This window comes from Lissotriton vulgaris, chromosome 7 (assembly GCF_964263255.1).
Source record: "Lissotriton vulgaris chromosome 7, aLisVul1.2, whole genome shotgun sequence".
In the NCBI taxonomy this organism is placed as follows: domain Eukaryota; kingdom Metazoa; phylum Chordata; class Amphibia; order Caudata; family Salamandridae; genus Lissotriton; species Lissotriton vulgaris.
Window position 1 is genome coordinate 605,102,981 of NC_141695.1, and position 27,472 is coordinate 605,130,452.

Genomic DNA, 27,472 nt, shown 5'->3' on the forward strand with positions numbered 1-27,472 from the left:
AAAATGGTACTGAGGTTATAACCACTAATCCTCACCAGAGTACACGTAGTAATACTGAAACCAAAAACTGGACATATACAACGTCCTAATAAGGCTATTTCCTGACCAACATAGACATATATCCCAAGCCTAGTTATAAGCAAAGCACACAGACAGAAAATGTAGGACTACAACTCTGTAGTTCTCAGTCTTTCATGGAAGCATCTTAATGCTGCATCTACCTAATCACCAAAAAGACAGGCACCATCAAATGTTATATCGGCCAAAGCCGGCTGGACAGCCTCTGAGAAACCCAAAGATGCCAACCAAGCTCGACATCTTAGCGCCACTGCAGATGCCATGGCCCGACCCACAGAATCCGTTGTGTCCATGCCATAATTTATGGTAAGCCAAGCGGCCTGCTGGACATCTACAATCAACTTACCTACCTCAGCACGGAGGTTATCCAGAAGAGATGGGAACATGTTCTGTTAAGAATCCCATAAGGCATTGAAAAAGCGCCCCATCACACAAGACGTGTTGGTGGCTCTCAGTGCTGAGCAGGCTGAAGCAAATCTATGCTTACCACAAGCATCACGACTCCTAGCATCCTTCCCCAACAGAGTCTTAGGAGTAGAATCTACATCCTGTGAAGACGCTGCAGCCTGAGTCACAAGGCAACTGGTGGAAGGGCGTCTATGCAAACAAACTGGGTTCCGGTTGCAGGCAAATGTCTACGTGCAACATCACGGTCCACTGAGACCCCCGACTCAGGCTTGGCCATAGCACCTAATAAAACGTCAAAAAGGGTCTCACTATATGGAAGAACAGACTCTCCTCCTGTAAGTCCCTGCCGAAGGATTTCAAACAAAGGGTCTGTAGACCTCTGCACCGTGGACAGTGACAAGTCTAAGACTGCAGCCACTTTCCTCAGGATGTCTGCACCGGAGGAACTTGCCTCCGTGGCAAGACTATGTAGAGAAAGCAACCCAGAGTCTGGCAAAGAACCCAGCCCACTAGTCTCACCAGCTCTCCTTCACCTGAAACACATTGGTGCCAGAAATGGGGAGTAAAGGTCGAGCCACAGTCGATACAGGCGGACCTCCCAAAGCCTCTTCCTGGAAAGGGACCACAAATTGTACAATGCCCTCAGTTTGCACAGCCGAATCCGTATCAAACGCCGTATGACACCGAAGCGGCGACTTCACCTGAAGAAGAGGTGACTTAGACCGCCGCCACCAGACCGGCGTTGTAGGCAACGATCCCAAAGAACGAATACGAGCAGAAGGGCTAGTGGTTTATTAGATGAGTGGCAGCTATGCCACACATCTTCTATCCCACATCGTCTATGTGTTTGCTTTAGTGATCTGGTGGTGCTGGTATTCCAGAAGTAGAAACTGGTTTCTTTCTTACAGAAGTCACTATAACAGTCTGGTTTAGTTTTTAAGTCAGGATCATGATATGGGGCCTGGTATTTTTAAGCAAGTTTGGCATGGTTGATTTGACTGTTTGATACTGCTGAAGACAGATTTCCTACTCTTACCAAACCAGGAACTTAAGAAAAAAAGAGGCTAAGGAGCCACTCTTGTTTGTAGCGTTTCCAGAAACATCAACATTGTTGATTGTGGTGCTTCTAGAGGAATGTTTCCCTGGCTAAACCTTGTGAATGGTAGAAACGTCATCAAATCGAGAGGTGCAAGATGGAAAAGCTGGTGTCTAGGAAGTAGTGCCATCTGAGACCGAGAAGGTGGTCTTGACGGAGATCTGAACAGTCTTCTTTTTCAGGGGTTCGATGAGAGGATCCGCAAAAAGGTTTGCTTTTCCTTGGTGGAGACCTAGAAATAGGTCTCAACAGTTCTAGGAGATCGCTGCAGGGGTTGTAAAGGTTCCTCAAGCTTATCCTCAAAAGACATTGTTGGTTTTATTAGCTAAATGGCAGTGGATGAGGATCCGGGGTAAGTGTTGTAGTTTAGATGGCTGAGGCCTATATAAGCGGTCTTCTTTGGAGTTGAAGAAGTGGAAAATCTAGATGTAGCTATACCTAGTTGTTCTAGTGGCATTAGCTGCAGAGAATGTAGAGGCAATTATGATGATGCCAAAGACACAAACGACGGTGATGGGGCACAAATAAACTCTACTAATTTTGAAGGAGTTGAAGTCAAAAGTAACCTTTTGGAAGTCAATTGAGACAGAGACATCACATGATATCTAGGAGGTCTTCTGATCAATGGCAAGTTTATTGACATTGAGAGAGGATCAGTTTCAACGTCACACATGGAATCATCTACAGGGACAGTGTTTTGGATGCTGCCATCAAGGTTATCGGTGTTGAGAGGTGAATGTTTTTATTAATTTTATTTATTTATAAAGTTTTGTATAGCGCAAACATTACCCAGGTGGGTATCAGAGCACTTCAGTCAGGGTAGGTAGGATACAAAAGTGGGACAAGGACAATAGTTACAAATAGGTTCAAGGTGTGAGCAGGAAGATGTCGCCATTAAATATTTCAAATTGAATTGAATATGTTCGAATGTTGAATGATGTGTACTCTTCAATAAAGAACTATGTTCATGAAGTCCTTCTTTAAGCATTAAGCCCTCATGTGACAGGAACAAGTAGGAGCTGACGGCGTAGACATCATTGCCGTTGAGGTAGAAGGACGAGCGGGATGTCATTGATGTTCCAAAGACAATCTAATTTCAATAGATTATCATTTGCTGGATTCTTTGTTGAAGTAAGTTGCTTCTCTGAGGCGGCATGAGAAGATCTCGTTAGCCTTCTCTTTTTCTCCTTCCCACACATATAATGAGCCCCCTCAACTTGTTTCCTTCTCGGTCCCCTTAAGGTCCTTTCAAATTCTTTTTTTTTTTTTTTTTACAGATGTCAGTCTGTCACCAAGAGAGAGCTTGGTTAACACATCATAGAGGCCTTGTAGGGGGTCAGAAACAGCCTTTTCTCCTACATGATGGGCCCTTCTTAAAGAGAAAGGGTGTTTTTGTGGATACATTCTCTCAGGAATCTGCAAAAAAAGGGTTTTACTAAACAGAAATGAGTTAAAAAAATATATAAACATTGAGTAAAGCTGTAAAATTCAGATATTTGTTTCAAGTTTTAATCAGACATAGGAGTATGAAACCTCTCAGGTGCTCTGTAGGATCTGCTCATGTGAGCTGGTAAAAATAAGTCTCTCTATATAGAAACTACCAGTAGAGTGCACTAGGGGTAGAGGAACCTCCTGGACTATAAGAGACAGGACACTTTTCCTATCTAAAGCCTGCCTATCATGTTGCATTTTATTTTCCTTTCCTTCATACATTTTCACCTTCCTGCACTTTAAATACAGCAATGCAGGCTTGAAACAGTTGGAGTCTTCATAGTCTCCGAGGAAAATTAAATTGAGCCTCTGATAGGGGATCACCTGGTGTGGCTTATCATAACAGATAAACACAGACACCCTGTGAGAATTTTAAATGAAAATGAATCTATGATAAGTGCTCCAGGGTCCAAGCAGGTAGCACAGTTTTTATGACAATCACTGAAGATCATACAATACAGAACATAACTTTCTGGTCATACCAATGACAGCCATGAGCAAAGCTTGCCAACTTCAGTCAAGAGAGTTGCTCCAAACGGGAAACAGTTCTACCACAAATGAGCCATTAACACAAGGAATCAAGTAGCTACATTTTCACCTAGAACTGAATAAAAGTCACTTACCTCGGAGGTCTTCATTGCCCAAAACAGAGCCATGCAGGTCGTACCACTACAAAAAAGATAAGAGTGAAAAAAACTCTATAAAAATGGATTCTTATTAATTATATGAAATAATTGCTTCTCTAAAGTGCATATCTATACAATATTAAATTATTATTCACAGAACAGGTACACTATAGCTATAAGTACAAGCCTTCACTGGAGAGTAAGAAAGGTGCCAGGTGGGGAGGGAGAGGTTAGTGCCACAGCTCTGGGCTGTCTGTTGATTAGCCAGGTAATCAGTTTCTTCCTGAACTCCCGATGGGTTGGGGCTGCTCGGAGGTGGAGGTAGTTCCAGTGTTTAGCAGCCAAGTGGGAGAATGCACCGCGGATGCGCATACTCTGGACAAGTTAGAGCGACGCAGAGTGTAGTAGTCTGGTGGGTTGGAGAAAGTTTACTCTGTGATTGAGGTAGGATGGGCGTGTGCTGTATAGGGCTTTGTAGACGTTTGTGAGGAGTTTGAACTGACATTGTTTGTTAAATTAGAGCCAGTGAAGTGCTTTGAGGTCGGGTGTTATGTGGGTTTGCCTAATGATGTCAAGGACGAGCCTTACTAATTTTCTTCAACATGCGAAGGATGCCGAAGAGACAGCATTTGCCTATTATCTAATTCTGAGCTTGCTCTTGAGTAGGACGCCTAGGGTTTTAGCGTGTTGTTGTAATGACCTACTTCTCTGTATGTTTTGGTGTTTCTGTCAGTCACCAGGCCATTACTTACCACATCCTTTCTCAGGATCCAGAAAGACACCACATTTTACAGTACTTACCCAAGAAAGGAATAAACACTGACAACATATAAGACCATTGCAGAGGAACTTGCAAATAACAACAAGTCACAACACCTCCCCATCCGAGAGGGTACGCAGCAATTCACAACACCTCCCCATCTGAGAGGGTACATAACGCATGCTCCTCCAAGCAATGTATTAGATAGAATAATAAGAATTTAGACATCCCTGATGGGAGCCGATTTCCCTCCCGTATCAACAATTACCCATTAGAGGGGAATCGCCCATCCCTCTGTAAGTACTTGGTAAAAAAGGGTCTCGACCTTCCCTCAAAAGGAATGAAGACAAATTATATTCTCCAAGGGTTCTTTATTACATGATAATAGGATGACAAAAGAAAGAAATAACTAGACATCACAATAGACATTTGTAGCAATCACCAACACATACATATACATAGAGCCTGAAAATAAAAGACATAGTTAGATACAATAAGTACACATGGAACACCTCACCATGATCTTAGGCGTCTTTTCATCTGAAGAAGAGTCCGTCTCTCTTTCCCTCTCTGGTTGGGTCAGGACTCTCTGTTGCACAAACACGACTGCACCGTGATGTATCACCAGAACGCCAAACCACCAGACCAGCATCTCAGCATCTCTCCATCTCTCGGACCCCCTTTCTCTAATATAGAACTCTATCCTCTATCGAAGATTTTGGGAGAACCCACTTACATTTCTCACAAGATTCCTGTACCTTTCCACACCAGGCACCCAACAGCAGCTGGCCAAGCGTTTTGTTATGACGCCAATGCGAAGAAGGCACATTCCTCTTGATAAGAACTGGTCTGCTCTGGTTCACTGCCGGTGAACAACACATGTAATCTCAAATATAACCTCTCACCTACAGAGGCTCGGAAGATGGCTGCAGTTCAGAATATGGAGTTGCTCAAGCATAGGCCTCTACTACTTGGAAAGCAGAATGATATTAGACCACGTCAAAGCCAATAGGCTAAAGTCATAATTCACCTAACTCAAATAACATTATGCACTTAATCCCTCAGTATCCACTATGGAGCACCTATGTGCACCATCACCAACAACACTGCACCTCGACATCCCATACCTTCTATTCTTTGGCAAGATTATTCTAATGCAAGACCTTCCGACATTAAGGCTAAGGTAACATAGCACACTAAAGTCAGTAGACAATGGTGGTGATAAAGGGTCATCACAGATCATCAGACCACTAAAGTGGCTCATTCACTACAGTTGTGTGGGTTGGGGTGAGGTTCAGCTGGTCACCAGGTGTCATTCTAGGGGGAGGTGGTGCCTCCGAAGAAGAGTACCTCGGTTTTGTCAGTGTTAAGCTTTAGGCACTAGATTTGCATCCAACTGTGGAAGTTAGCTTTGGAGCTGGAGGGGTCTGAGGAGAGGGACGGGATGAGTTGAGTCTCATCCGCGTAGGATATGATGTTCATGTTGTGAGATCGGACCAGGGCGGCTAGCGGGGCCATATAGGTGTTGAAGAGATTTGGGCTTAGGGATGATCCTTGAGGGACGCCACAGATGATGTCCTTGGGTGCCAAAGAGTATGGTGGGAGATGTGTAGGAGGGTGTAGTGAGATACGGTGTCGAATGCTGCGGAGAGATCGAGGAGAATAAGGGAAGCGGTCTCTCCCTTGTCCATGAAGCCTCTTATGTAAACAGTGTTTGCTATGAGGGCTGTGTCCGTGCTATGGTTAGCACGGAATCATGAATGAGATGGTTCCAGAAGTTTGTTGGTTTCTAGATGGTTGTTAAGATGGATGTCTTTTTCCAGGACTTTGATCACTAGTTCTTGAGGTTTTCAGGGTCTGCAGAGTTTTTTTCTGGAGGGGTTTGACCTCTGTGTGCTTCCAGGCTGCTGGGAAGTATGCTGAATGCAAAACAACAGTTGATGGACAGAATGCAGAACAATGTCATACATTCACCCCAGTACAGAGATCTGGGCCTAAATCCATCGTTTTTTTGCACTCCACACCACCCCAGTTCAGACATGGCCATATGCAAATCAGCCTTGACGCTGTGACACAGTAATAGAGTCCCACTATTCTGGTGCACTAAACTAGTGAGACCCTGCCTGACCCGGATTTCAGAATTTCTGGCAGATCATTACAATGTCTTTCTCAGGAGACCTCGTCACAGGGTCGTGTGGTGTCAGGAATCTGACTGACTCCACTCAACCCCAGATGGGAGTTGGGAGTTGGGAGATGGGAGATGGTGGGGTAAAAAAAGTAAGAGGCACAGCATGCTGCTGAAAGCTTGAACCTAGGTGGTACGTCAAGTTGGTGTATGCATTCTGCAGGCTTGAGCTTTCAGTTTATTGAAAGTGCCCAAGGTGGGAAGGAGCTATGCTTGTGCTCTGAGGGTCTATGAAAGCACTCTCCAGCAGGTGGGTGTGGGTCTGTAAGAGTGTATCTGTGTGTGTGAATGAATTACTGTCCTGGGGATTGTGTGGAAATAACAGAGAGTGAGTGACATAACTGTATGTGATTGAGAATGAGTGAATAACTATATGACTGAGAATAAATGCCATTGAGTGACTAAGTGAGAGAGAGTGAGAAACAAATGTGTGTGTTTGTGTTACGCTTGGGATTCTGCTACTCACCATGGCATCCTGGAAGTTTTTCTTGGCTCATGGAGCCACCCAAGGTAAAATGTTGGCATACTGGAGGTACTTCTTGGCATACAGGGCATTCGTGCATAATGCAGGCACACTGCAAGTTATTCTTGGCATAAGGGGCACCCATGGCAGAATGCTGCTGGGACATTGGAGAAAATTCTAGGCATATGGGACACCTGTGTAAAATGCAGGTGTTGGCATACTGTAGGTACTTTTTGGCATTAGGAAGGTCAGCATGACATATTAGGGGGATAGGGCAGGCAACCACAACACAATAGTGACCCATCATACTGTGGAAATCTGGAATCATTTCTGGTAGCATAAGCTGAAATCATCTTGGTTGTGGCATCCATTTTGTTGGCTTTGTAATTCTCCCATCCTCTGCTGCTCATCTTTTTCCCTGCCTGTGCTGTCTATTTCAGTTGATTTTCTGACTCAGCTAAAAGCAATATGCATGCTAAAGAGTTTGTAGCTGCCAGGACACCTGGTCTCAGACTCAACGGTCAATCTCTTAGTGCTTCCATAAGCACTCCTGCTCCCCCTCCCACTTTGCTAACTAAGTGATTTCCAATCTGCCCATGTTTGTCTGTAACTATTCCAGTGTAGGCCTGTACCTTCTATTTATTTGTACCCACATGCTTGCCAGTGCAGAAAGAGCTGTATATAAGACCTGTGTTCTGTGACTTCAATTTACTACCTCAGGCAGCACTTGAGAGTGCTGTGTGGACGTAGTCCCACTCATGAGTGATTAATAAACGTATTACTTGAATTCAAGCTTCAGTGCCAATCTCTATTTTGTTGGTCTATGGACCCGTGGACAGAGAAGGGTGACCCCTGCACCGGCGTGCTCATTAAAAGGAACATTTCCACAATACTAGAGGTAATTTAGCACAAATGGGTCACCCTTGGTATATGGATGGCATCAAGGGCAAAATTCTAGCACTGGCATATTGAGTGCAATCCTTGGCCTAAGGGGACAACCTTGGCATATGGGGAGCACCCATGAGAAAACGCTGGCTTAAACTCAGTAGAGGTAATCACTGACATTGTATCCTCTGCACATTTCTTTAAATAAATGGGGCTAACTCCTGGGAAGCATCAGGTTTCATTGGCTTAACACACCATAAAAATGACTGATCTTTTTATTGAGTTTCATGTCAGAGTCTATGGCCTTTAAAGCACATTTATGTGAAAATTAGGCTTTCAAATACACTATGACTGCATTTTGCCAGATTATTACAGGGAAAGAAATAAGTCCTAGAAGGAGTCCGGATGGTCTACATGAATTTGGGACAGGTAATATGCCACTCTATTTGCAAAGATCACCTGCTTCTAATGTCATATTATAGATTAGACGAAAGTCAGAAGTATGATCATTGTGGCAGAATGGCACTGGCTGAAGGTGAAATTCATAAATTGAGTCAATGCCAAGCTGGTACGTTTTTGGATGAACTATCTTTGCTGGTGGGGCTTCCGTTGGAATTACTATTATAGAATGACATTTGTTTTCCATTTCATTTGTACTGTATAGAATGACATATGATTTTATTTAAAGAAAATGGACTTCCTGTGAATTCTGGGAGTACATGACGTGCCTACAGGGGAGTGCTCTGTAGAACAGTATGGTTGAATTATGCAACAGGGTGCTTAGGAAGGGACTGCAATGGTGAGTCTGTGAAATTCTGATTGGAAAAATACTCTGGGAGTATTGTAAAATGCTTAACAAAAATACTGGGAAATTCCTTAAAGACTGACGAGTAGATACAGATATTTGAAGCAATCTTAATTAGGGTCAGATGTCCAAGGGAGATGGTAATAATGTGAACAGCACATTAGGTCCAAATGACAAAGAAAATACTGTTTTTTTTTTTTTTTTTTTTTTTTTGTGTCCTCATCTTGCGATTATTGTTATGTTTGTGAAGTATCAGGTATCTACCTCTTTGCTTATTTCCTTCACTGCCCCTTGATCTCTCTTGATTGGGGAGTTTTGACCACTCGTTGTTTCAGAGGAGTTTCCTTTACTCGACACATATCAATGCCTCTGGCTTGGATCTAGGGGAGCTAGCCAGCTTGGCTACTCGACAAGTACCGTACTTGTCCACCAGAAGACAAATCGCTTTAATCATAGGACTTAAGTTTGTTTTTATTTAGGGTTTAAGAAAATTTCAAAAATATCCCAAAACTTAAATCTTTTGCTTACATTTCCTAGCTTATCGAGTTTGTTGATTCTTATTGCCGAGTTTAGCCATTCTGCATGGGTTGGGCTAGAGGCTCCTATCCATTTAATACATATTTCTCTCCTTGCGAGAACTATTAATACAAAGAGAAGATTCTCCTGCTCTTTAGTAAGACCCCCTTCATTACCTGAGTCCAAAATCCCAAAAAAAGTAAGAGTTGTACTTACAGTGAGTTGTTTGGACAGGATAGTGCTCGGGGTCTTACCGACTTGGTCCCAAAATTCCTTCAATTGGGGGCAATTTTTAAACATATGGATGTCGTCTGATTTCTCTTCCCCACATTTAGGGCATTTTTTTATTCCAGCATTTTTGAATTTGGACAGTTTTTTAGGAGTCCAATATGCCCGATGGATTGTATACAGATGATTCCTCTTCAAAGCCGCGGATTTCAAGGTTGACCAGCATTTAGCTACCGATTTTTCCCATATTAGATCCAAATCTCTTATTTCAATGTCTTTCCATATTTGAGTTTCCATGTTAACACTAACATCGTTGGCCGTTATCAGAGCCCAATACCACTTTGCCACTTCTTTTGGTATTCGCGTTGTTGTGATCATGTCATCTTCCAATTTTTCATTACCCTGTATACTGGGTAGAGTTCTGGACCAACTTGACATTTGATAATATTTGAATTTGGATAGTGTGTTGTTCGACAGATCTTGAAGTTCTGACCAAGTTTTTAAATTTGGGCCATCAAGTATTTGTCCCCAGTACTTGATGTCGGCTCTTTTCAGTGCTAGTGCGAGAGTATCTTTTAGGCATTCCGGGGTTCCGGGGGATTCCCAGATAGGAGCCCACTTACTATAGTATGATATATGTAGAATGCCTCTAATTTGTGTCCACATCTTTACTGCATCTCTCAATATCTTAAGCTTTATTTTTTTGAAATATTTGGGGTGTCCAAACTTAAACAAACAGTGTGTAATCCTCTGATTTTGTGATTGCTTGTAAATAGATTGGATAGTGTTCATGGTTTTTCAGTAGTGGTTTGATATTTTTAAATTGAAAGGCTCGGCAATATTCCACTAGGTCTGGACTGGCCAACCCGCCCTCCTTCTTGCTCCTCCTCATCTTTTTCCATGCAATCCTTATGCCCTTTTTTGCCCAAATAAAGCTTGTTATGTCTCTTTGTGCTCGAGCTAGTTCCGCTTTTCCGAACTCCATTGGTATCGTATTAAATAAAAAGGTAAACTTTGGCAAAATGGTCATTTTGATTATATTCGATCTCCCAATCAGGCTCAATGGTAGAGAGGTCCATGTCTCAAGTAATTTCCTTACGTCCCCGGCAACTTTATTCAAATTCCTGTTTGCAATTTTTGCTATGTCGTGATTTATTAGAATTCCTAAATATCTGATTTCGTTTTTTATAAAATTGTTTTGAAAAGCCGTATTCCATGTCATAATCTCTGTCTTTGTTTGATTCACTGAATATCCTGAGATTTTTCCGAATGTAGTTAAAGTTTTCTCGATATTTGCTTTAGCTTTTGGATAGTCATCAGTAAAGATCATTAAGTCATCGGCGTAGAGAGCGATTTTCTTCTCCCATATGCCATACTTGAAAGGTGTGATTCTTTTATTGTTTCTTAGTTTATTTGCCAATGGTTCAATATATAAATTGAAAAGTAAAGGGGAGAGTGGACAACCCTGTCTCGTTCCTCTGGTTATTTTTATGTTTTCTGTTAACCTGCCATTAATTAGGACCTTTGATCTTGGGTCTTTATAAATCTGATTTATCATACATGTAAAGTGGGGTCCAAAGTTGTTCTTAGTCATAACTTTCTCAAGAAAGGTCCAATTGACCCGGTCGAAAGCCTTTGCGGCATCAACAGCAAGTATAGTCAGAGGAATTTTCTCACTTATAGCAATGTCCATTGCGGTTAATAGTTCTTGTGTTACTTCATGTAAGTGTCTTCCTTTAAAGAAAATACTGTTGACCAGAACATGTATGCAAAGACAAACATTGGTTTAATGCATACAACGAGGTGAGGGGCAGAACATCAAAATCGTGAGAAACAGGCTGTGTGTGTCTTAGCCCTTTTAAATGCTAAAAGTACAGATTAGTTTAGTGTAACTAAGCAACGCTAACCATTCAACGTAAATGGTTTCATGTGCCAGAATGATTTTGGATTTTAGCAATACACAGTACTGGAATGGTGGCTAGATATTTCTTTTCATGAAATATTGCATATATAATATATATGGGTGTGTGCCGTATTTTGTAATATTACGATTATTCATTAGGTCGAGCTGGTAAAAGCAATGCGAAGCATTGCGTCCAGAGAAGTATCTATGTTGCCCACTTTCTGGGAATCTGAGACAGGGGATGTGCACGCGCAAGCCCTTGGCGATTTCACCTTGTGGGCGCGCACGCCCAGCCCGGCGACGTGCACATCTCCTGTCTCACATTCACAGTAAGTCAGCCTCTCGCACACAGCCACAGGCATGCACTCGCACACACACACACACACTGCATACACACCCGCACACAGATAGACACACGCACACACAGACACACTCGAACACACACAGACACATGAGCGCAAACGCCCCCCTCCACCACTCACCGGGCTCTTTCCGTGTGTCCCTCGGCAGCCAGCATTCAGCGTGCAGGGTTCCAGGACGTTCTCCCAGCAGTTCCTTCCTGTTTCTTTGAAGGCCCCGCCCACGTCCCAATGAAGGCTGCCTGACTTCCGCTATGCATAACGGGTAGCATTAGCACTCAGGGGCATCTCAGACGCATAGCCGGTAGCATTAGCACCTCTTTTTTTAGTTTTTTAAGTGTTTGGCCTCTGCACAGTTAACGCGTTTGGTTTGGACCGCCCTAGCGTTACAACGGGCGCTGTGTTGATTGTAGACCTTTAGACCTTGCTGGTACTTAAACAATATTTGTTTATGCAATTATCCTGTTCGGATGTCCTGCTGCCAGAGCGGAGGGGGCAGTAGTGCCTTGTTGAGACGGGGAGGGAACAGTAATTTGCACAATTTAATTAACCTCTGGTTAATAACCACGCATCAGGTTCGTGTCTGTCAGGGAGGAAAGGACTGTTAAAGGAGAAAGCTTGGGGATTCTTTTTAACAAGCCCGTCAGTAATTCCTGCACAGGCCTGGTCTCCACGTGAGGTCTGCTTCCTTATGCAGATCCAGGCTTGGCTGGATTTCAACGGACCATGCTGTTAATACAACACACCACATCCAGAACAGACGCAGCAAGCGGCCCCTTCTAAAGAGGCGGAAAAACTGCTGACATCGAGCGCGCGCGCTCTTGCAGGGGCGCCACAACTGTACTCGGGGCGAAGTGTCGACGGCAGCCTATTTTGTCGGCCTAAGTATCAATTCCCCTCAAAGAGGCACCTGTGAGCCGGATGGAACGGACTCCACGTGATGTCATCAATGGCGGACGGCGCTGGGGCCAAAGCCGTGGTCTGGCCGGATGTGTTATTGCTGTGGGCTTGGCGCCCGGAGATGTGGAGACGCTGGGAACTAATGTACAGGGGAGGTAATTAAGGCAATGCATTCTGAAAATGGTCTGCATTGCTGATTTCACCATGCAGAGGTTGTGAACCAGGATTGAGAGGATGCGTGTGGTGTAACAACTCAAGCAAGCTGAAAAGGCTTATCAAGATATGAAAGTGCGGGGCCTCGCGCCTGGATAGCTGCCCTCTAGTTGTAAGGTCAGTTCTCTGTGCGTACCTGAACGACACATGGGCTCACCTATGGGACTGACATTGGACGTCTGGGATCTGGTGCAAGGGCTTCCATCTGATGCATACAATTTAGTCCCGGGATTGCAGTATGACACATAGAATCTGATCCCAAGTATTTCAGCCCCTTCACCCTCACCCACCCCCACCCCCTCACAAACCCCCTTACCCTCACACCCCATCACACCCAACACACCCATCACCCTCACCCTCACACACCCTTGCACTCACACCCCCTCACCCTCACACCCTTTCACCCCCCTCACTCACCCTCACACCCCCTCACCCTCACCCCCTTACCCTCACACCCTCACACTCCCTCTCACACCCTCACACTAACCCTGGGCGGAGAACTACGCTCCGTTCACGGAGTTTGCGAATTTTTGGCAACTTCGCGGCGAGCGCGAACTGTCGACTACTTCGCAATCTACAGCGTAGCGTAATAGTTTTTCTTCCTCGCGCGCTCAATAGTATTCTCGCATGCGCGGTAATGACTTACCGTGGTTCTGCGTCCGCTTTCTCGCTTTTCTCTCCCGGTCGCGTTTGCTACGATGTTTGGAATCCGTCCGCACAATCCCATGCGACTTTGAGAACGCGATTACGTCATTGGGACGCGAGATCCTCCTTGCAGCGTCATCTTGGTAAGATCGTGTTTCCGAACGCGCAGAAACTGCAATCTGGCACAGAATATCTCTCGAGCATGTTAAAATCTTCTCAAAAATGTTCATTTAACCCCTCAGATGTGATTGTGATTGTGAATCTGGTTGTTGTTCCACGTTTTAAGCTTTGTAGAACTGGTGGACGTTCCTTCCGTGTGTTGGCCGCAAAACTCTGGAACTCACTCCCTGGCCACATTAGTGCCATAGATAACTTACTTAAGTTTAGGAAGGCGATTAAAACCCTTCTGTTCACCTCTGATTGCTCGGATCCCTTTCTTTCGGTTCTGCTGTTGTTTTGCGTAGTGTTGTGTTTCCCTGCCTATCCTAAGCGCCGGGACGCCCCTTTGCTGGGGCAGCTGTGCGCTATAGAAGTCTGCCTAACATAACACAACATAATATAACATTTGGCTGTATTCTTTTGGGCTAGGAGTATTCTTTTTGTTTCTACTCTTTTTTTCAAGAGAAAGGAAGTGCCCCTGAGTCTCCAACTTCCTGTTCCTGTCCACCAGGCTCCTCAAAGTTCTTTGTCCATGTGGTGTTCACTTTCATTTGGAATTGGAGCTGGAAGGATCACTCTTTGTGTATGTCTGCTGCATCATAGCATTTAATTGGATTTATTGAGGAATTTTGGATTTGAACTTTTCTTTTACAAGTAATTTTGAGAATTGAGAATTGGTGTACTGTAAATGTTTGTTTGGTTTGGGGTTTTTTTTAACTACAGTTTTCTGTGCTTCTCAATCTTTCTTAAAAATTATTATGGAGGGAGGCCTGTACTTTCATGATGGGCCAAGTTGTATGTGTTTGAAATTTCATCCAGTAGGCCTAGAGGTACCCATGGGTCCACCCATGTTTCTGTTGTGTCTGTAAAACGTTATGGATGGCATTGGATTTATTTGCATACTCTGTTGTAGTGGAATTTAATTTTTTGTGTGAAATTAGGTAGCCATAGTAGTTCATGTAGGCCTGCTTTAGTTCATTTACTTTCTGTGGGTGGCTTGGCCAGGTGGTGGTGGCCATTTTGTGTTTGTAGCCACTGTGTTTTTGCCATAGGCCTCCAAGCTTGTGGCCTACTCTGCCAGTAGGCCCAAGGGTACTACTAGAGTCCTCATCATGGGTGCATGAAAGTTGTTCAACTGTTATAGGGGTGTTTAAGTTGTAAGTGTAACATCATGTAGGTCATGGATGGCTTTGGATTAAATATCAAAATGTGTTTTTGGTGTTGAATTGCAGGTTTTGGGTGTGTGTTGAATAATATGGCTTTTTCTGCGCACTAGGTAACCCTAGAATTCAGCTCGCGTAGTTTTGGTAACTTTGCACAGAGCTACAACGCGACCTTACAGTTTTTGTCTTCTTCGCGCGCTCAATGTGCGTGCTCGGGCACGCGATCACAACGTATTGTACAGTTCGCACTGCCGAACACGCCGAATTTGCATTCTCGCGAGCAATATCTCTCGAGTTGCCTAAAACGTTCCCGAAAATGTAGATGCTGTTCATTTTGCTAAAAGAAACTCCTCAGGTTGTCATTTGCTTGTAATTTTTGGAGCATGGACCACTTACTGTTTCTGTCCTCTATGTACTTTGCTGTTTGAGGGTGGCCTGACCATGTGGGCGGCTTGGCGGCCATTTTGTCAAGCCAAGCATTGTTCTTTTGCCATAGGAATGTATTGTCTGTCTTCTCTTTCTTTTCATGTTTTTGGGGGTGGCCAGGCCATGTGGGGGCGGCCATTTTGTGTGACCTTCCATCCTGGTTTAGTTTTTTTGCCGCAGGCCTACAAACTTGTGTGATTTTTTCTGCCAGTAGGCCTAGAGTCCCAGAGATAGTCAGCGGGGATGCTTGATGTAGCGGTTTCCATTTTGTCTGTTGAATTTAACATCATTTAGGGCATGGGTGGCAATGCATTGAATTTTCGAATGGGGTGTTTGGGGTGTAGTTAACTGTTTGGGTGAAAACTCTAAATGGCTTTGTTGTTTGTGTTGTTGTTGTGTAACTTTCAAACCTTGTAGCCATGGGGATTTTCTTTTTTGCATTAAGCTGTGATGGGTAACAGGCATACTCTTTTTTTTTTGGCTATATAGGGTATTGATAGACCTGCTTGAGTTTCTTTAAATTTTATGTACTTTCTTGTTGGTGGGCTGACCGTGGGGCTGGTGCCCATTCCCATTTGGTGAAGCCTTGCATTTTGCTTTTCCCATAGGCCTGCTTTGTCTGTTTTTTATTTTGATTCCTTTTTTATTTTTTTATTCATTTTCTTTTTTTTATTGTGACCGCCTGTCCATGTCGTGGCGGCCATTTCCTGGTACTAGTAGTAGCAGGTGTTTTTGCCATAGGCCTCCAAGCTTGTGGCCTACTCTGCCTGTAGGCCCAAGGGTACTACTAGAGTCCTCATCATGGGTGCATGAAAGTTGTTCAACTGTTATAGGGGTGTTTAAGTTGTAAGTGTAACATCATGTAGGTCATGGATGGCTTTGGATTAATTAGCAAAATGTGTTTTTGGTGTTGAATTGCAGGTTTTGGGTGTGTGTTGAATAATATGTTTTTTTCTGCCCACTAGGTAACCCTAGAATTCAGCTTGCGTAGTTTTGGTAACTTTGCACAGTGCTACAACGCGATCTTACAGTTTTTGTCTTCTTCGCGCGCTCAATGTGCGTGCTCGGGCACGCAATCACGACGTTTTGTACAGTTCGCGCTGCCGAACACGCCGAATTTGCATTCCTCGCGAGCAATAGCTCTCGAGTTGCCTAAAACGTTCCCGAAAATGTAGATGCTGTTCATTTTGCTAAAAGAAACTCCTCAGGTTGTCATTTGCTTGTAGTTTTTGGAGCATGGACCACTTATTGTTTGTCCTCTAGGTACTTTGTTGTTTGAGGGTGGCCTGACCATGTGGGCGGCTTGGCGGCCATTTTGTCAAGCCAAGCATTGTCCTTTTGCCATAGGAATGTATTGTCTGTCTTCTCTTTCTTTTCATGTTTTTGGGGGTGGCCAGGCCATGTGGGGTCGGCCATTTTGTGTGACCTTCCATCCTGGTTAAGTTTTTTTGCCGCAGGCCTACAAATTTGTGTGATTTTTTCTGCCAGTAGGCCTAGAGTCCCAGAGATAGTCAGCGGGGATGCTTGATGTAGCGGTTTCCATTTTGTCTGTTGAATTTAACATCATTTAGGGCATGGGTGGCAATGCATTGAATTTTCAAATGTGGTGTTTGGGGTGTAGTTAACTGTTTGGGTGAAAACTCCAAATGCCTTTGTTGTTTGTGTTGTTGTGTAACTTTCAAACCTTGTAGCCATGGGGATTTTCTTTTTTGCATTAAGCCGGGATGCAGGCATCCTCCTTTTTCTGGCCCTATAGGGAGGGATGTAGGCCTGCTTGAGTTTATTGTTTTCTGGCCTTTACCCATGTACCTGTGATGAGAGTGCCCACGTGGAGCTGTGGTGGTAGTAGTAGTGTGCTGTTTTGTTTTTGACAAATTGGCCTGTGTCTTGCCATTGTTCCTGTTGGCTTACTACTTTTCACATCCCCATTGCTATCTGCTGCAGGTCACTGATGCTACATCCCTCCTAAATGATGCACAAATTAAGGATAAACAAGTTCCACTTCCACTACATTTGCATTTTAGTTCTTTGCTTTTCTTACTCTTACTGGTTGTACTAATACTTTTAGCTTTAATTTTAATTACTACTAGAACAATCCACATTCGACTGATGTTATTCTGCCTTCTTTGCTTGTAGGTGCACAAAAGACTGAAGAGGAGGTGTCTGTCATCATTCATCGATTGTTCTACTGCCAGACGGACGACCTTCTGTACTACGTCACGTGTGGTGTGACTAACCTGATCAGACATCATTCTCAGCAACTTGTTCAACTGAGTGCTGCTGCTGACATCTGAAGAAGATGGGCCCAAAGAAAGCAGGTACCATGTCCTCCAAGACCAAGAAAGTTGCTGAGAAGAAGGAAGAACAGAAGAAGGAAGTGACACTTAAGTCTGGTGTTGACCCGAAAACCTTTTTTGGGAAAAAAAAGTACGCCTGCAGCAGCAGTGACCGGGGTCCAAGCTGGGGCCAGCACCTCCGCATCAGTGGGCCCAAGCCACCAACCCAGGCCCAAGCAGATGAGTGGGGAAGAGGTAGCCAGCCTGATGGTGGAAAGCAAAGATACTGAGCCTGACCTGAACTTATCGCTATTTCAAAGTAGTACACATTCCACGCAAGAGGGAAAACAGCAGAAAAGTGGTGAACAACAACCAGCGCCCGCAATAATAGATGTTCAACCTGAGCAACCGCCCGCAATAGTAGTTGTTCAACAACCACCGTCTGCAATAGTAGATGTTCAATGAAAAGAACAACAACCATCACCTGCAATAGTAGTTGTTCCACAACCACCGCCCGCAATAGTAGATGTTCAACGAAAACAACAACCACAACCACCGCCTGCAATAGTAGTTGTTCGACAACCACCGCCCGCAATAGTAGATGTTCAACGAAAACAACAACCACAACCACCGCCTGCAATAGTTGTTGTTGTTCCTCCCGAAGACGGGGCAGTTCAGGAAATTGAGCTTGATGCAGAGCAAGAAGAGGCAGCACCTCATGCAGGAGATCTATTGTTTTCCAAATCCCCACCAAGGAAAAGGAGGGTTAGTCCATCGAGTTCTTCGCCAAACATCCCTTCTGATGATCTTGATCTCAATTGAAAGCCACAACAATCTGAGCATGAGAGGGAGAGACATCCCAAGAAGACCATGCTAGGGAAAAGGAAGGTTCCAGGAAGCCTACCACTTATGGAGTGCGATGTTGAGCAGCCAGATAATGATGGTGATGATGAGTCAGACCCAGTCATCACAAGCATTACTCCTGGCCCTGAGGACATGGAGACCAACATTTTAACCCTATCAAGAATGGCTGCGACTAGGGATGTAGCACGCATACCACCAACACAGGCCACACCAAAACTACTTCCAGCTTCCATTTTTACATTTGCACACAGCCAGCAGCGTCCTACATCCAGCACAAGTTCCACCTCAGCAGAAGTAGGTAGTGGTACTACTGCGCAGCCACATAGTGAAATTCACCACACAACCTCCAGTTCATCCGGCATTGGAAGTGGCACCTCTAGCAGGAGACAAAAGTTAAGCTCCCCAGTGTGGGACTTCTTTACAGTTAGCGCAAATGAGGAGAACATTGCTATATGCTCCATTTGTCATTCCTCTGTTAGTCGTGGTAAGCTTGGTACAAACTATGGTAACGGAGGCCAAATGACCCATATGAAAAAACACCACGCAATCAAGTGGGAGGACCACCTACGTATCAAGTCAAGTCAAGTTTAAATTTGTATAGCGCACTATTCACCCAGAGGGTCTCAAGGCGCTTGAGGGAGGGGGCGAGCTTTACTTATCAAATATCCAAGTTTTTAGTTGTTTTCTGAAGGAGAGGTGGTTCTGTGTAAGGCGGAGGTGGGTGGGGAGAGAATTCCAGGTCTTAGCCGCTGGTGGATCTTTGGATGCGTGGGATTGCGGCGAAGCAGGAACCATTAATGTTGGTGGGGAAGCAGTAGAAGGTCCACGGGTCGAACAGGAAGAAGAGGGAGACATTCTATCTGGTAGTGGTACATTAAATACCCCTGTCCCACTCCCCAGCACTGCAGTGGTAGATCCCACATCCTCCGCATCAGCAACATCTCTGTGGCACCAGAGTAAGAGTAGTAACCCGGAGATACCAAGGAGTACGGGTGCGAAGTCTGCGACGCGAATGACAGCATCGGGGAGAACTGAAAGAAATACCAAGCAGCGTACCATTGTTAGCATGTTTAGACAGGAAGGAAAGTACGAGCGCAACCACCCAACAGCACGTTTGTACAATGCTAAGCTTGCTAAAATGTTAGCTCTGGACATTCTCCCTTTTTCTTTTGTTGAAGGGGTGGGTTTCCTGGAATTTGTGACAACCCTCTGCCCAAAATGGAATGTTCCCAGCCGCTACTATTTTGCCAGAGTTGCTGTTCCAGCACTACACCACGACGTGCTGGAATAGCTTGGAAAAGCCTTGCAGCAGAGTGCTGTGCATAGTATCCACCTGACAACAGACATGTGGACCAGTTGCCAAGCCACTGATTACATGTGCATCACTGCACACTGGATCTCTTTTTCAGGTGTTAGAGACAAGATATCTACAGGCCTTGACACCACTGAGATTTTTAATGATACTCGCAGACATGCTACTGTAGCCATGTTTGCTATGGAGAAATCGCATACTGCTGGAAACATTTTGGATGAGTACAACAGCAAGGTCTTTGAATGGCTTCGACCAAGAGGCCTCAATATTGGTTTTGTTACCACCGACAATGGCAGTAATGTAGTTAAGGCCATGGAAGATGGTCGCTATTTCAGGGTCCTGTGCATTAACACTGCATTAACATTGTGGTCCAAGACTTTCTGAAAAATGAAAGCAAAGTCAGCAACTTACTGACCATTTGCAGAAGAATCTGCACGCATTTCAATCATTCTTTTAAAGCCCGGAAGCAGCTATGGGTCATTCAACGTGAGTATAAAATGCCAGTCAAAGCACTCATCCAGGAGGTACCAACACGTTGGAACTCTACTTATTACATGCTTGATCGGCTGTTTGAGCAGTACATAACACTTAATGCATATGTCAGTACAATGTCAAGAAGATCAGGGGATCCAACTGTTATTAAAGCCATGACAGTTGAGATGTCGCAATGGGACCTCATTAAATGCCTGACAGATATGCTACTTCCTTTTGAGGTCTTCACACGTGCAGTCAGCAGGGAGGACTGTACTATGAGCTAAGCTATCCCATTGTTGTACATGCTAGAGCAAGAGCTGAAGGAGGTGTCTGAAACATACGAAGGTGTTGAAGGAAAACTTGAAGCATGTAATTTGGCGAAGTCCTTAGCCGGCCGCTTATCTGAGAATACAAGGATTCAAAACAAGATTGTGTCACATCAACATTACAGCCACAAATTTTGGATCCACGGTACAAATTATTTGTGAACAGTAATGCAGTAATTCCTTTTTCAGAAGGGGATGTTTCCAAGTACAAAACTGTAATAGCCGAGGAAGCCACTGATTTAGAAAATGAACGGCTCTCAATTAGAGGCCTGCCAGTGCCAGCCCCGGACAGTGCAAGTACTACTGAGCATCCTACAGAGTCAAGTTCTTCTTCCCAGCATGCGAGCAGTGTGTTTGCTTCCCAGCAGTCACCAACACAAACAATAACAACAACCGCACCAACAGGATCTGATTCATCAGACACAAGCAAAAAAAATAGCTGCTTGGTTTCTACAGAAAGGGATGGGTAAGTCCGTTGCTGTCGCAAAGCAAAAAGAGGACGAGCAAACCCAAGCACCAATGAACATTGAGCGGATGGTCCAGGCCTATCTGGATGACACAACAGAGGTGTTCATGGAGCAAAGAAAAACCAAAGGGGTGATAGACGGAGCGTTGACAATACAAACACTCACCCCCAGCCACCCCCTTTTGTACCGCGTTCATGGAGCAAAGCCCATTGGTGTATTGGTATAGGACAAGAAGCCAATGGCCAGTGCTCAGCAGGCTGGCGATAAAGTATCTAGCTTGCCCTGTTGCAAGTGTCTCTTCTGAGCGTGTTTTCAGTGCTGCTGGTGCCATTGTGACTGTGAAAAGGACCAGTCTCTCGCCCAAAAGCGTGGAGAGGTTAAGCATGATCAAAATGAATCAGCACTTGATACCACCAGACTACAAAGTACGTGAATCAGAGCTGGAAGAGGAGAGCGAGTCGGAAGAAATAAGTAGTGGGTTACAGGACCTACTTCTGTCAGAAGAACCACCAGGGTTTGAGGACAAGCTCCTCTTCCCTGACAACTAGGCTTTGAAATTGTTACATTCTCCCTTCCTTCATTTCTCCCTTCCTTATTTGTGTGTATCTATCTTTCTGACTCAAACTTCAAAACCAACACCATCTTCCTTTCTCTTTTAATTACCTATTGGAGTTGCACATCTGAGCATTTACTGTGCACTCCACTCATCAGAGTCCTGCTCCATCTTACTGACTCACCCTAAATACATTTCCATCTTGCCATACATTGGCTGGAGATGGACAATAGTGCAATAATGTAGCCTCTAACAGTCCCTCCATAACAAGTGAAACGTACGTGACTATAGCCATCTTCTGTTTTGTTTCCAATCTGAAATGCATCACGGTCTTAAGGCTACACCTCTGTCTGCAGGCATACAAAACTCTTCAATGTCAGAACTTGAGCAGGGCTCAAAAATTAAAGTAAACTCGTTATCACTTTTAGAAGACTCTGCTGCATCTGTGATCTGACAGCTACAAAGAAGAGAAAAACAGGTATATGAAATGAATGATGCCATACATTGCATTGGCTGCTTGCTGACTCAGAGCAAATGTGCATGAAGTAGAAATATACTAGTAGTTTAATATAATAACAAAGTACTTGTGTCTCAAGTGATGGTCAATGTTTCCATGTTGTTTAATAATATGTATCCAATTGTACTCCTACTACTGCAGGTGCAGTCTGGACTTAATCATAGTCACTCACTACAGACTGAGTTGCTGTTGGTGGTCTGTTGGAGAACACATACACGTGCCACACATGATGATGATGATGATGATGATGATGATGATGATGATGATGATGATGATGACCACTATACTATCTTTGCACGCTGTCAGTCAGTTTGATCAGAGATGATTGATGGAATATGTTCAGGAAGTTGAATACAAAGTAAACACACAACCAATCAACAAGAACCACAGCAGACCTAGGCTGCATGTGTGTGCAGTGGTGGAATAGAATAGTGGTATGATTGACTGACATTGGCGCATTGATTTAAATTAATCACTTGTTTTGGAAAATGCTAGGTTGATGTATATGCCTTTTGTCTGAAACTGTGAAAAATGTAGGTAAATGGAGTTTGGGCCACAGACTCACGGCCCGGTGTTGTGGTGTGGCCCTGTAACTGTTCTGTGCTGGCTCGTATCTTGTTGTTCTTTTCGATGACTGCTGTGCAACTAAAAGAGTAGAGTTAATCAATGTATCCAAGCAGCCTCAGTCTGAAAATCTTCTAGCTCACGAGTCTTGTCTTTTTTGCACTACACCGTAATTGATTTTTATGTTTTCATTCTGGTAACTTATTTTGTAATACCTCATTTCTTCTTTCATCAACACTTACAGGCCGGCCTTTCACCCAGCGCTATTATACGTGGAGCAACAACTCACACTTACCTTACCAATCCTCCTCATCATCATCCAGCCAGAGGCACCCAAGAATGATATAATCAGTCACAGTGTCCATGGAAGGGAGGAAAAAAATGAATGACGAGATACAACTACACATTTGGCCCTGGATAATACATCAACTTTAGTATCATTTTCATTTTTTTCTTTGATTCCTTTTTCCTCTTTATTTATTTTACGCTTGTGTTTGGTAATTGATTGTTCACTTAAACTATCTCTTAATTTTCTTTGCTAGCTTTCAGCCTGCTACAGCAGGTATTACGGTTTCTCAGAGGGCATACAGCCTAGGCAAAAGTCATTTTCATATCATATATAAGAAATACTTACTTTGAATTGTGTAGTAGTAGTTAAGTAATTACCACTTATTATTAACCATCAAGTTAATAATAAACCTTCATCATGCATCCATTTCGTTTTTACATTTATTGGGTAGTTGTGGATCAGCAATCATCGTCTTCATTGTTTTGCTTTTGTTGTCTCCATGCGTACTGTTTTTCTTTGTCAAACCTTTCCCCAAACCCCCGTTCCCATCCATTCATCAAACCCTGACCCTCTTCCCACGGGCTGTGTGGTTTTATATTGAGGTGTGATGTTACTACATTAAATTTACACCAACAATTGATCACACGCTTGCTGGGGCAGATGTGGTGAAAGCAACACTAATGAAATCAAATGTCAACGAGGCAGGGCGAGGATCTTCTTCTGCTTGCCCACCCAAGCTCACTTTATTTACTAGTGTACAAGGCAAATAATTTCCCAAAGTGACCCAACGAATAAATGTAAATCATTGCTGGCATTGTTTGAATTTAATTTTAGAGCATTTAAGTTTACGATTTGTATTGCGTTTTAATGACTCCAACGCAACTACAGTAATCTTCTTCTACTTGGCACAGTCCTCGACACCATTGATTTCCTTGAGTTCGTTTAGCAGTTGCAATATTGTTTGTATTTTTAGTCCGTATTATGTACTGTAATTTTCTACTTCTCTCACATTCTCTCTCAGGCAAATGACTGTCTCTTTGTTTTTGTTTGCCAATGCTAGTGCCAGTGTCTAGTCTACTACTACTATCACACATCCACGGCATATTCTCCGTTGTCTTGGGAAACCATGCAGCCCTTGCGGTGCCAAACGTAATCATCATCAATCACAGGTAAGAAGATAAGTTTGCTGGAGGTATAATGGAGGAGAGGCTGGTAGTACTAATAGGACAAATATAACGGAGTGAGGGGTACAGCATCTATCTGTTTGCAAGTTACACATGTGGTCAATTAATAAAGTATTTCAATCAAAGACTGGCCGCTGCCCTGCATCTAGAGTAAACCTTGTGACGTACAACAGTAACCCCACCACAAAACAACATCATATGTGTAAGTTGAAAAAATAAATAACATTTATTCATGTACAAAAAATATCCTCCTAGTCCTCCTATCCCACCCCTATCCCCACCCTTACTCTTACCCCAACCAATGTACAAATCCAAAGAATGTCCCACAAAAATAACATCAACACCCAATTCCCACCCACCAACAAAAGTATTAAAAAAGGGGCAAATCAACAGGGTCCATTACAATTGGCGGGCTTTGAGGTGTTTGTCCACTATAATCTTGACGCGCTCCTCTAATTGGTCCTCCAGCTTGGCCACCCAGAGGAGAAGTTGTTGCCGAAATGCACGGCACCTACATTTGCATCCATGCTGTGTGGGGGTGGCAGATGTTAATTGCCGGCGATGAGCGGCTGCCTGGCCGCGGCGCCGTACTCCTGCAGGTGGGGCCTTGCTGGGGCCAGACGCATTGGAAAAGGCAGCAGATGCTGCCGCCGCCTCTTCCTCCTCCTCCTCAGCCTCAGCCACCAGCTTGCGGTACTTCTCCACAATGGCCTGCAGTTTCCTTTGCCGGGCCCTGGCTGCCAAATCCTTCCGTGATGGTTTTGGGGAAGGAGTATGAGTATCTATAAAAAAAGAAACATAATTGTAACTGAAACTCTTCAAAATTAATTCAACAGTACATTGTGGCATAGTAGCACTACCAAGCGCAGTACATACAATTGGTGTCAACTTTTAGTATCTATCTAATCTATCCTCCTGCTTCCCCTGCCTGTAGCATTTGTTGAAGTTTTTTCCGGCATTATACTTGCCCTAGTACTGGGTGGCCTTGAGTACACATAAGAACAAAAGTCTTTTTTGTATCTCCTTTTACTTTTTCAAAGTAAGACTCTGCTTCCAGTGACAGTCTTCACCTATGATGAATGCAATACATTTAGGGGGCATCCACCAATTAAAAGTAAATGTCTATCATTCTTTATTATCAGCTTAGCTGGTTTCACTTTCACCAGCAAACACCCATGCGTCCATTCCTTCCTTGCCTTGGGTTTCATTGACACAAACTCCACTCATGATTCTTGCTATCCACTGTATCCATGCACTAACCCTGGGCGGAGTTGGCGGAGTGGGGCTTCGCGGAGCTACGCGAAGTGGGCGAGAAACTACGCCCACCTCCACACTCCGCGTAGCCCCACTCCGCAAACACCACTGGCCGCCAGCCCCGCCACCCGCCTCCCTCCCGCCCTCCCTAAATACTTTCAAATAAAGGAATCAAATAATTTAAAAAGCACTTACCTTGCCGCCGCGTCCCCGGGGCTCGCTATCTTCCGTCTTCTTTAGTAATGCGCATGCGCGGGCGGCCGCGCATGCGCATTTTCTCGCGAAAATGCGCATGCGTGGCCGCCCGCGCATGCGCATTACTAAAGAAGACGGAAGACGGAAGATAACGAGCCCCGGGGACGCGGCGGGCAGCGGCGGACAAGGTAAGTGCTTTTTAAATTATTTGATTCCTTTATTTGAAAGTATTTAGGGAGGGCGGGAGGGAGGCGGGTGGCGGCCAGCTACGCTCCGTCTGCGGAGCGTGCGTAGTGCCGCCTGGCTACGCCAGCTCCGCAAAATGCGGAGTAGGCGGCACTACGCACACTCCGTGCACGGAGCGTAGCTGGCCGCCCACCGTTACCATGCACCCATATTGTTTTGCCCAACCAGGCCTGCATTTTCTTTGACCTTCCAGTTCTACCCATCCTTCAACAACCCATGCATCAGATTCATATCAGCCACATGAATTAACCTTCCAAAGTATCCTTCTATGGTAGTTAGTCTTATTATTACATCTCCATCTCTTTAGTCCTTCCTCCTTAGTTCACTTCTTTCCCTTTTTGTTCAACACATCCCTCAAGGTCATCTGATCTGACTTTTAGTCTTCTCCATAACTTTCACAGCTGAGTTGGAGTCTGATGGAAGAGGCCTTGTTTACTCAACTCACACTGGTAATGCTACAAAGGGTGTCTTCTTCAACCATTGTATATTGTCCAGTACAACTTCAAATTCATACTTTCTTAATAAGTCTCATAGCACAGTGAGGGAAATGTCCCCCTTCCACCTAGTAATGCAAATAAGTAATGAATATAACTTATCACCGCCCACCGCTGAAGTTTCCTCCCCCACTGATGCTCCTGCAGGTGCCGCAGCCAGTGTCCCCTCCTGGATGTCAATCGCATCGCCGCTGGCTCCGTCGGCACTGGTGGTGGGTAGTGATTGTGCACTTATAAAAGCAAGTACACCTTTTTAGATGCCTGCACACCTCCCCTTACTTTACTAGTTGTACTTTTTTCACCAGGAAGGAAGATTGAAAAAACAGTTACGTACAACATGAATCGTTGTGTAACTAGTCCAAATTGCGTCCTAATGTACAGCAGTCACATTAGAAAGAGTTTAGTTTTAATTTATTAGATGGTCCCTAGGGTCGTCTAATCTCTACTCCTACTCTAGTCTTTGGAAAGTTAGCCTGAGCCATATAACCATTATAGATCCGGGTCTACTGCTTTGCCCATGTTACCTCGCAGCTTGTTGCACAGTAAGAAAGACACCTTTGAGGCCACATGAGTGTTGCATAAAACTAAAAAGGTTGACAAACCAGTATTGTTAGTCCCTTTTGCTTATCCATAATGTTGCACTTTTTGCCATGACTGCTAAAAACTGGCATAGTTGTATTCACTGTCTAACGTGCAACATTTTTCTCATAGGCAGATGAGAAGAGAAGAGAAGATTGCCTTCTACGAAACAAGGGATTGGTAGAGATTTCGAAAGATGCATGTGTAACCAGTATACGTTCAACGGTGAGGGGTCTCCCACAAATCACACATTTCTCTATCGTGCACTAGATGTACAACATGTATAGTATTTAATCTTCATTTTGCATGGTGGAGCAGGATGTTTTTCATGGAAATACTTACAAGTTACAACAATACAAAGCTTGTTATTAAAAAAATAAAGTTTTTGAACTTGCACATAGACTCTGTGGTATATTTTGAGTGTCTGGGGTGTTGTGGACTGAAGCGAGTGAGTGAGCGAAAGGGCCTTCTTCTGTTCTGGCCTGGGTTGTGTAATAAAATCATTGGGTATATATATATATATATATATATATATATATATATATATATCTTCATGTGGGGGTCGGGAG

General features: G+C 44.1%; 1 protein-coding gene across 2 annotated transcripts in view; it reads right to left on the bottom strand.

The window, feature by feature from the left end:
- Positions 1 to 27,472, bottom strand: part of LOC147702103 (uncharacterized) — a 574,906-nt gene that overhangs the window by 398,027 nt on the left and 149,407 nt on the right. For both annotated transcript variants that reach the window (XR_015297502.1, XM_086930735.1), the window contains exon 5: positions 3,697 to 3,742. Coding sequence is in view for 1 of the 2 variants with exons in the window: in XM_086930735.1 (XP_086786861.1) it covers positions 3,697 to 3,742 (46 nt within the window). In the remaining variant the exon portion in view is untranslated. The remainder of the gene's footprint in view (positions 1 to 3,696; positions 3,743 to 27,472) is intronic.